The sequence below is a fragment of the Pleurodeles waltl genome, chromosome 12 (assembly GCF_031143425.1).
Source record: "Pleurodeles waltl isolate 20211129_DDA chromosome 12, aPleWal1.hap1.20221129, whole genome shotgun sequence".
NCBI classification, from domain to species: Eukaryota; Metazoa; Chordata; class Amphibia; order Caudata; family Salamandridae; genus Pleurodeles; species Pleurodeles waltl.
The window spans coordinates 604,244,887-604,256,167 of record NC_090451.1 but is presented as its reverse complement, the minus strand read 5'-3'; the positions used below and the strand labels follow the sequence as shown (position 1 = coordinate 604,256,167).

Here is an 11,281-nt window from a genome sequence, read left to right as displayed (position 1 = left end):
TCTTAATGGTGGGCGGAACATTGACTTCCACCTGGCTGTAGGTGGCTACTGCTGTGGTGGCTGTTGTTTCGGCCCTGGCAGGCGGTGTGGTACATTGGCTTTCTGCCATGGTCATAATTTGGCAGTAGTTACCGCCAGCCCGTTGGCGGTATTACCGCCACTTTATCACCGACAGCCAGGGTCGTAATGAGAGCCATAATGTTTTCACTTTGTATCCTTGAATCTGAAATCTTAACCTTTTCCAGTTTCTCTACCCAATCTATGAATTATTTTGATCTCTTGGAGAAACTACCCATCCGATCCTTCTAGCACAACCAAAGAGAACAAAGACTTTATGGTGATCTCTCAGGGAGACTTATCATTCTACTTGTTGCTAAACGTTATGGTGGCCTCTTAAGGAGACTAACTATCCTTCTCTGCTACTATTTCTGTTAGAGCGCCTGTCCTTATTTGGTCTTTTTTGTTTAATTTATAAGTGGGCACATTAGAGGTTCAAAAGACCTTTTGACTATGCTTAGAGTGATTCCACCATAAGTCTTCAATTCACTACAATTCCAACATCATAACCTATAAACATCATCAAATATTCCTTGGAGTCAGTAATCTTTACACACCATGACCCATTTGGTCACGAATAACCATGCCTTTATGTAAAAGTAATAAAAGTTTATTTCCCTGTATTAACAATGCTAATATCATGTAAATTGATCTCAAAACCAAGTGGTAAACATACATAAACGACACCAGTTGACCAAATCCTCTAAAGAAACTCAATTTAGCAAATGCATTGACCACTAAACATTCAAGAGTTACAGTACAAATTAAAAGGAAGAACAATTGTGCAACAGAAATAGAATACATCTAGATTCAACAAGTGAATTACATCAATCCTCAGTATTAGCCAGTTAACATTTCAGGGCTCCCTAACTAACCTTCTGATTAGAATAGCATGTTTGGACTTCATTCAAAATGATTTAATCAAAGTTAATTTGGAAAACATCTAACTATGGCTCTATCAAAATAGCGGTTGGTAACTAGAAACAAAGAACAAACTTACAACAAGAACAATAGCATTTTGTTATACCTCTCGTCATTTGGATCAGCAAGCTGTGGTTATCTTCGTCAGTTGGACATCAGTTCAGTCAGCATCAACAACGGGCAGTAAAAGGGGATGGTTCAAACATTTGAAACATTTAAGAAGCGACGTCTAAGGGATCAGCATTCAGATTCAGAATTTAATAAATAAAGTTTAAAGATAGAAGTAAATCATCAGGAACTGTTCAGCTCCCCAAACAAAATAGAATAAGCCCTCCGTCCATCTGTGCAGCTGGGCTAAGTTAGAATTGCCTAAAGAACTTCCCACATTGTCATTGGTCAGGAAATCGTGAGTTTACAATTAATCCAGTAAGGATTAAACCCAAAATCAAAGATAAAAAATAAACTGTCTTTCACATGTTGATGATTGTCTTGTCTCCTCCTATTCCCATTGTCAGACTTGTCAGGTAACCTTTTTTGTATTCATCCATACGCCAGTCAGTGCATTCATTGTTAGCTCCCGGGAACATTGCTGCCTCACGCATCAAACTATATAAAATAGCAGTTTCTTCTACAAGATGTTCTAGCAGGCAATTCTCATGAGAAAGTTAAAGACATCTGCTAACGTGTGGTCAACACAGTGTGAACAATACATGAATTGATTTCTCTGGACATACATTCCCATGATTTTATGAAACAGTGCAGCTTAATATGATGCTGTGCAGACTAGGCCCAAACCTCGCTAACTTAAGGCATCTAATTAACAGAGCAAAATACATAGTGTAAAGTAACTAATAAGACGTACTACCACAATTGTCTAAGTGCAGGCACTTCAATTAATATTATTTAATTTAATAAAGACACTTCGTAATAAGTGACGCCCACTCAAGTGGGCACATTTTCCAAGTTGCATATAATTTTCTATATTAGTCAAATTCTGTGCAAATTCATAATCCAAAATACATAAATTCATTACTAATAAATTCAGCGTTCACACCTCTCACATAATGTAGTCAGCCCTGCCACATAATTTCCATTGGCCCTGCCTTGAGTCTATAATAGGTCCATCTATGTTTCTATGGTGCATTAGTTTGTATTATTAACAGCGGACATCGGATGGGTGAAAATGGAAGGGTGCACCCCTAGCAAGGCATATGGTAAACAGCATACATGTGCTTTTAATACTATCTATATTATCAGTGACGGTACAAAATGATGAACGCCCCCCACCCCCAGAATGTGATGAGGGACCTCTGAGCCTTCCGTATCTCGCAGACATGGGCTAAATCTGGCCCGCGTGAAGGGTTACCAAATTGAGTGCATATTACATGTTTTTCATTTTGAGGGAGTCTCTTTCTCTTAGTCCAAAATAATGATAAATACAGTTCTTAAAATAAAACGTTCTAAACCCTTTAATACAAAATACGACCGTTTGGTATACAGCGTCCTTTTAAACGTCTGCCTAATAGTGAGGAAGGAAGACAACACACCCAACATGGCAACCGCGTCGCCTTTTAGTGTTCAAAAACTGAGGTTCCCCTCCCCCCAGTAGTTCTGGTCCTCCTTTTTGATGGTTCTGGGCTCGTTTCATCATCCTGGCGGAAAACATCAATTGCCGAAATAGGAGCCAGTTTGAAACCAGGAGCCGCCAAGGGAACCCCAGGGATATTAGCTAGTGAGAAGGTTGGAGCGGGGCTAAGTGCAGATAGGCTCGAAACAAAATGGAGCCTATATCAGATTATGTGAGCCTCGGTTGTAGCCATTTTCCATGGTAACAATCCTATTGGAGTCCAACAAAAAGACCTGACCCGCCCAGATAACTGTATTTTTCAACAATCGAATCAATAACTCTTGATTTCAGTAACTAACACCATTTGATAATATGTTTAAACTATGCAGTAGTAAATATTATTTGCAGCACCAAATACTATGCAGTAAAATTGCAGTATTACCAATGGATTTTAATATCGTTTCGCTACTAATGTGTCATATGATGCTTTTGCGTAAATGCACTGAAAGTGAATGTCATTTAAGAGTGATCTGAAACTTTAAGATGGTCGCCACGTTAGGCTGTGCAACTTTCCGGATTTAGTGGGGGTGTGACGTCGTCCTTCTTCCGTGTCTACTAAAGCGAAGAGTCTAGAGGGGAGGTGGTCAGAGCGGAGGAGGCTCGTTTTTCTTTCCCTCCGCCAAACACAAACAACGCACCCAGAAGCAATTAACAGCGCCTTCGCAGCCTGCGAACAAAAGCGCCAAAACAGCGCTTGCCTCCGAAGCGTCACAGTGGTAGTCCTACGATAGATATCCGAAGAAGAAGTCCTAGGAAAGCTGTACGAGGACATTACAGGGCCTTAATCGATTAGGGCGAGGGCAACGGTAAGAAGGCCGCCCCCAGGGAGCGCGCGGACACCCGGACGGGTCCCCACAGTCTGACTAGCACTTTTCCCGCCAACAAGAGACTTCTGCATTGTTTGTGTCACCGACGCTAGAAAGGAAAAGAACTAAGAGGCGTCTTCGCGCCAGAGTCCTCCGTGGCCTCCTCTTGGCAAGAACACACTTTCTAGGCGTTACGCTTTACGTTTTAACCGCGACAATGAAGAAGATAGCCCGCCCCAACCGACAGACGGAGTACAAGTGTGGGGACCTGGTCTTCGCCAAGATGAAAGGATACCCGCACTGGCCTGCACGGGTAAGACCGAGTTTCGCTAAGTGCATGTTCCCCCACGGCGTACTAATTTAAGAACTACCCTAAACCATGTTTTTGCGTAGGAAGTTGGTTGGAGAAGTCTACATTTCTGAATTGCTGAGACATGTTTTCGTCGTTTGTACCGCTTAGCTTGTTTTAGCCTTCGTTTTACGTACTGCATGTTATCAATATAATAAAGGACATGTTATATACATAAAGGGCATGCCAAACGCTTGCGTCGTTTTGACGCTAGCTAGCTGGTATTCACGGCTATCCTTTTTAAGTTGTACTAATGTTACCGATTTTAAAAGAAAACGGGTAGTTTAGTATTCCACGAGTTTTTTTGTATATGTCGTGGTGCTTGTCTTCACTTTCAGTAATCAATATGCATTTGAATTGCAACACAACACGATCGGCAGAAGTTCCATAAACAGTGCGATACTTATTTTGCCCAGTTATTGAACAACACTGAGTGTATCGGTGCTGGGTTGATCAGTTCTTGCAGCTTTATTGACCTTGGGGGCTTTATCCCTGAGATGTTCCTAGGTCCTTCCCTTCACGTGGGTGGACAAAGCTGCCTGTTGTGAAACGCCTACCATGCCTTTCCCCATTCTGTGCTAGAAACTATTTCATTGCCGAAACTATTAATTCCAGAATAGTTAGAAAGCCGCCAGGCAGACACGTGACATGGCACGTGCTGTTCTGGTCGCTTCGAGTTGTGTTAATGTGTCTGGCCGTCGACCACTCCATTGGCTACCGAAAAGTTTGCTTTGGCGGCAGCCTCGTTGGCATAGGTGGTGTTGGCGGAGACGTTGCATAAACGTCTCTGCATCTGCGGTCTACCTGGGAAATCAGCCATGGTGATCAAGTCCATGTTGCACCCCTTCCTTTATAATTGCAAATAGTGGTGAGTTTGTCGGATGATTTCCATCACTATATTACCCGACATAGAAGAGGTAACTAAAGAGTACTCGTCGCGTTAATAAAAATAAAGTATACACTGATTTTGAGTTTTCTCTGTTAGTGAAATATATGTTGTGAAAGATTAGACGCCACAAGGCATGTGTTCCAAAGTGGAGCAACGCAGTCTTCAAGGTGACTGCGGTTCAGGTGAATATAATTGGGTGCGTTTACATCAGTAAGGTCAAATAGGGACAACCACTTGCAAAAGAAGATTGTGTTTATGCAAATTCTCTACGTTGCTCTGAAAGACCAATTCATTCTAGCTTATAAGGATACAATGTTGATACGGTTGCCTTAAAACTGTACGGGAACCCGAAGAGAGAATGATTGCTTAATTTAAAGATACTTTCAGGTGGTAGCAAAGCCTGCTCGCCAAGTGTTGATGATGAAAGCGCCCAGGTAAGAACTACATAACTTTCTGTAAGGCAAAAGGTTGGGTTGATGACGTATGTGATTGGTTCTAATTGGTATCTAGTGATCGTTTCACCAATAAACTTTGGGATTTGAGCTTGGCTGGCATAGTGTACACAACATACATTTGATAACGAGCTGCAAGGCTACGCACAGGGAGGAGAGGAGATGCCATTTGTGACTGCATAGTGGTGAAAAGCGGACTCTTGACACTACCAAATGTGGAGGTTATCATAGAACTAGACCACTTTGCCACAGAATGCCTGCACAGTGTTTCAACATTAATCCACCTAAGGAATTTAATTCCACTTGGACATGTCTGGAACTGAAGGGAGTATTTTTCATAACTTCATTGCCACAGTTGAAGAAAGCACGGTTTCTCAAGGACGGAAAAAATACATCTTGTTATATTCTCTTGTTCTTGAGGGGGTTACAGATCTGTAGTCTGGTACCAAAACAACTTGGCGAAAGGGGAAAATGTGTTCAATAGTACTTTGAGTTGGATGCATGCTTTACACTTGAGATGTGCGTCAGTATTACCGGACATGTTTTTTCAGTAGAAGCAAAAAACAATATAGGATTTTGTTAATGCCTTAACCAGACTAACTGTAGATTTGGGGAGCTGCAGCAAGAGCTAATTGGGGAAGTAGTGTACTCTTAAAATCCGGCTAATCGTGAGGAATTGTGGGTGAATAGAGATGCAAATTTGAAAAAGATTTTAGCATTTGTGCAGAAAGCTTGATTGTTTTGTAGGAGTGCCAAGGTGGTTAAGGGTTGTACACAGACTAAATAGTGGCAAGGTTGGAAAAGTCAGTGTGAAGAGTGAGGGCGACATTTTCGAAGTCTAATAATGTTAAACTGGTAGGACAACGTTCACAAAGGTGTTATTGTTGGCAGTGCGAAACATCTGGCATGTTCAAACCTGTGTCCTGCTTTAAAACAACATTCCCGCTCTTGTGGCTTTATAGGGAAGTTTGCTAAAGTGTTTAGGAAGAATTCCAAAGTTAAGTATGTGTCTAGTGAGGGTTCATAAACCGATGATTAAGTGGGTGCAGCTGATGAGGAATATCAAGTCACGTAAGAATAACGCTATTTGTGTTACAGCAACTGGTGTGGTGGCAGTTTGTGGGCCACTTTATTGTGGAAGTGTGTGTGGATAAAAGTTTAACAAATTGAGAAAGATTGTGTGAACAAGAAATTGTTCCTGAAGGGAATAGCTGTGAACCAACAGATGTTGGGATACCTCTCACTAGTTTTTTGATTTTTAAAACGGCAAAAGACTTAGGAAGTTAAATGTGACAAAGAGGACCTTCGGTGGTGGGATGGTTCAATCAGGGCAATTTGCACCTGACTAGTCCAGTTATTGTTGGTGGATGACAGAGAAACTACAGGGAAGGAATTGTTAAAGGCATTCCCAAAAGTATTCTGTGGAAAATTGTTTAAGTTGAATAGATCATCACCAAAATGTTTTAAAAGAGAATGCTCAACCTAAGGTATGAACTATACCAATCTTGCTGATGGGTGAAGTAAGCAAGGAACTTAAAGTTTGTTCTGGCAGACACAATTGAATCAATTAGTCTGAATGGATTGCTCTGGTGGTAGTTGCAAGAAAATCCAGTGGATGATCAGACTATGCGTTAACCTACACCACCTGAATAACAATAGAATTGTGGTTCGGTTTCCTCTACCAAAAATGGATAAAGTTAACTATGTTAAAAGGATCAGTTTTTTTCTCACTTTGGATTTTTCCATAACAAAAGATTTTAATTACCAAAATAATGTAGGCCATTCACTGGTTTTTATAACTCCTAACAGATGCTTTAGTTTAAATATATGCCCTTTGAGTTGCAGTTTCCCAGATGCTTATGTTGTCTTTGTTAGCAACATTTTATGGAGTGTGTTTTTCCCAAGAGGACACATTATTGGCCGGAAAGAGCAAATGTGTGTATGATAAACGGTTGTGGAAGGTAATGCGTGTGGTGTAGGTTAAGGAATTGACAGTGGAATTTACAAAGTGTAAGTTTGAAGTGGGAAGTGTGACTCATTTGAGGCATGAGTTTAGTGGTAATGGTGTTTACTTCTACCATGCAAGCATGAAGTTTAATCAAAACAGCACTACCACCAAAGGTAGGAAGGATGTATAGACTTTCCCGAGGAATGACACACATGCTCTATGAAGTAATTTCATTTAAGGCAATTGTTATAAGGCAATAGTAAGTTTAAATGGAATCATCAATGCCAAAAAAAACCTTTTGTGAGGATCAGAGATATGAGAGCACTGTCACTTCAAGGATTTGATCCTAGTTCACAAAGCATAATAACATATACCAGTAAGTTAGGGTTGGGTACTGTGTTGAAGTTAGATAGCCAAGAATGGTAGTAAGTGGGTGACTACTTTCACTTAACATTTTCTGTTGCAAGTGAAAGAAAAGTATTCGGAAATTGAGCAATAAGCATTGATGTGTGATTTCCATACATTTGTATGGGGGAGCAATGTAAAAGCTGTGAGCAATCATAAACCTTAACAGATTGTTCACTACTGATGGATTAGTTCATGCATTGGCAAGCCTTGCTTATGTGTCTGGATGCAGGATTATGCATACAAATTTGTGTATGTACCAGTGAAGAAAATTTGGTGGCAGACTTTCTGTCCAGGGTGCCTATACAGGTGATGGATTAAGCACGGCAAATGGATTATTGAATTGCCTTGGTGTGTGATGTCAGTAAGCCTGCTATTACACAGAAAGAATGGAATGATGGGTACATGAATGACAAGCTTTTGTGTGAAGTGATAAAATATGTTGTGTTCGAATGGCCAAAGAAGGGAACATTGTGTTGGGTGAGCTTTCAATGAAAGGATAATAGGATGTTTGTGGTGAGGGAGCAGTACCACCTGGTATTATGAGAGCAAACACTATGCAACAGATTCACAGGGGTCGTCTTGAAATTGAAAATGAAAGGGGCCATAAAAAGAATGTGTAAGGTGCAGTATACAAAGGAGTATTTCAATGAGCGAGAGTTGCAAGTTGCCAGATACTGAGATTGGGCATATGATGCGTGAATAAGCTGGGTATGGTGTCAAAGAGTTGCCAGTACATTTTACAAACCTGTGGAGGTGACAGATTGAGGAGTTCTGCACAGTTGGAAGATGTAAAATGTTGCCATACAAGATGTGTAGCAGTGTGTAGGAAAGAGATTAGTGTATCTAAAAGTGTGGGTCAAAGATTTCCTTATGGAGTGGATGAAAATGGTGGTGCCAGAAAGAGCTGGTGTTGATGGTGGAAGTGGTGTTGAGAATAGAGCACATGTTGATGTGCCAGTGAGGAACCTTTTAATGGTAATTATGAAGTTACTCAGGATGATGGAGGGAAGTGATCCTGGTGTCTTTTTCAGGAAGAAACAGTCATGTCAGATGTTATGGTTCCGGTCAAGGAGGAACCCCTAAGCAGTGATTGTGTTACGGAGTGTCCTGCAAGAGGTGCTCAGGGTGGAAAGGGTGCTGCTGTAACCTTTAAGGGAAGATCTGTTAGTCCACCAAAGTGGTTGGTGGATTATCAGTGTGATTTGTAGTTACTTTGCACCATTATGTTATGCATAGGTCGCAATCATAATGCATGTATAGATTTATATTGTGTGTATATATAATTGATTTTGTGTATATCTGTAACTTGTTGCTGTGTTCTTGTCAAAGGGGGGAAAATGTGTTGTTGACGTCACATGGATTGTGATGGGGTGAAGGTTCTGGGAGAATATGTATGGGGAAGGTTTAGTTGGTTGTGGGGAGTTGTATCTTGCTTGTGATCATTTCACACGCAAATCTTGGAATTGGAGCCTTGCTTGTACAGTATTTACAACACAAGTATGCTTCTTTAAGCCTATTAAATGAAGAGTTCGGTTTTGCATGGAAAACTATTGTACTGGGAGGTTTGGTTTCTTTAAATCTTTAGTTCTCTGTATGTCATTGCATTCTTTGTGCCTAGGATTCCATTGTTGTCCAAGGAGTCCCTTTTGCTCATAGTTTCTTGCCTGGCAGCTGTGGATCCTTCAGTTCTTTTTGACTGTTTGTCGTGGGCTTCTATACATATCTACTGAGTGTGGTATGAAGCTCTTTAGCCCATGGATGAGCAAGCAATGTAAAGGTTTTTAAGTACTATAGAGATCGGCAAGCTCACGAAAGAGGAACAGGAGCTTTTGCGGGACAGAATCAGCACGGATGAACTTGAAGAGGCAATTCAGGGACTTTCCACTGGGAAAGCCGTAGAAACGGCAGCAATCCCCTTAGAATTGTATAAACGTTTTAAGGCTTTATTGCTTCCTGTAATGTTAGAATTGTTTACTCTAGTGCAGAAAGGCAGCAAAGCTCCCCTCTTTTGGTCCTCTGCTAATATAGCGGTATTTTTGAACAAGGGGTGGAAAGCCGCATGATCCATGTTCGTATAGGCCAATCACATTAATAAATAGTGATAAGATCTATTCTAAAAATTTAGCATCACTGCTGTCAATTTATATCAAGAAGCTAGTTAAACCAAGCCAACTTGGGATAATTCCCGGGAGGGATACTGCTGATCATATAAGGAGGGTCATCACGCTGTTTGATGTGACTGGTGTGGCAGAAGAACCTATGGCAGTGGCATTATTGGATGCAGAGAAGGCCTTTGACAGGCTTAACTGGGATGATTTGTGGCAAATACTGGAGATGTATGGTCTGTGAGAAAAAGTTGTGGGCAATAAAAGCTATTTATTTGCACCCAAGTGCACGGATACTTCTAATGGGAGGACAATCTGATAGTGTACAAATAGGGTGAGTCACTAGACAGGGGTGCCCATGCTCCCCATTGCTGTTTGCAGTGTATATTGATCCTTTGCTCCGGCAGCTAGAAAATAACTTAGCCATTTTGCCAGTTCGTATGGATGGAATACCGAGATACTGGCGCTGTTGTAACAGCTAATCCAGATGGAGTTCTAAGAGAAATAGTGAAGGAGGCGAGTACGTTTGGAGAGTTTTCCGGATATTTATTAAACGGAGAAAAAACTCCAATCGTTGGTTAATTAGTACACAACTACTCCAGATTTCTGTAAGGTGAAGCATGCAGTAGGTTTAGGTATAGACATTACCCCTATGGTGGAGGAGATAGTTTGAATCTGAAGCCGATTTTAGGGAAAGCAAAGAAAGATTTTAGCAGATGGAACAACCTGCATATGCATTTTTTTTTTCTGGACAATCCCTTTGAGAAATCATGGTTTATAGCAATAGATCAGCTAGTAGCCAGATTTGTTTGTGCATATGGTAAAAGCAGGAGAGCTAGTAAATTAATGTCCTTACCTAGAGAGAAGGGAGGATGGTCCGTTCCGAATTTAAAATTGTATCAGCTGGCAAGGGCTTTCCAATATATGCCTCTGTTGATGGTAGGTAATCATGGTATGAGAGGGGTAGAATATCGACCAAGTATTTATGAGTTATTAATTGGACCAATAGCTAATGGGGGACTGTTGGTGGACCCTAGCTTTTACAAGAAAGTGCAGTTCAAAGTATTAGAAGCTGCTTTCAAATGTTTGAGCCCTTGGCGGTAAAAAGCAGGACTTGGAAAGTTTAATCACTATACGCCAATAGACGACAACCCTGCCCTCCCAGAGATTTTTAAGGATTGTTGCTTTGCTAAGTGGTTACTGCAAGGGGTTCGAAGGTTAGGAGATTTTTATGAGGGTACTAGGATTAGTACATTTGAGGATCTCCGAGAAAGGTACGGATTGGAGCAAAGGATGTTTTTTTTATGTTTACTAATAAGAGACTTAAGTATGAAATCTGTTGGGATACAGGGATTTGCATAAAACCCACTCTTGGAGAAGGTAATTGGGGGGGGGGGGGGGAGGGGGGCGAGTGTTAAGTTCTCTATATTCAATGTTTGTCGGAGCAACCCAAAGATCTTGAGAAATATAACAAGAAGTGGGAAGGCCTTCTTAATAAGGGAGGTATACAATTTTATGAATCCCTTGAACTTGGATGCACCATGCTGATTTCTTCAACATTATAAGACAATATAGGACTTATATTATACCCCATTTCAAGTAGCTAAATGGGGGAAGGTTGAAGAGGACCCACTGCCCAAGATGTCGGGTATGAGGCATATATTATACATATGTTTGCTACCTGTGTCAAATTGGAGCTGCTGAGAGGTGAGATTAAAC

General features: G+C 41.0%; 1 protein-coding gene across 1 annotated transcript in view; it reads left to right on the top strand.

The window, feature by feature from the left end:
- Positions 1-3,169: 3,169 nt before the first annotated feature.
- The window catches only part of HDGF (heparin binding growth factor), an 81,946-nt gene continuing 73,834 nt past the window's right edge, over positions 3,170-11,281 (top strand). Inside the window, exon 1 of the mRNA XM_069217847.1 lies at positions 3,170-3,724. Coding sequence (XP_069073948.1) covers positions 3,629-3,724 — 96 coding nt within the window. The 5' untranslated portion in view covers positions 3,170-3,628. The remainder of the gene's footprint in view (positions 3,725-11,281) is intronic.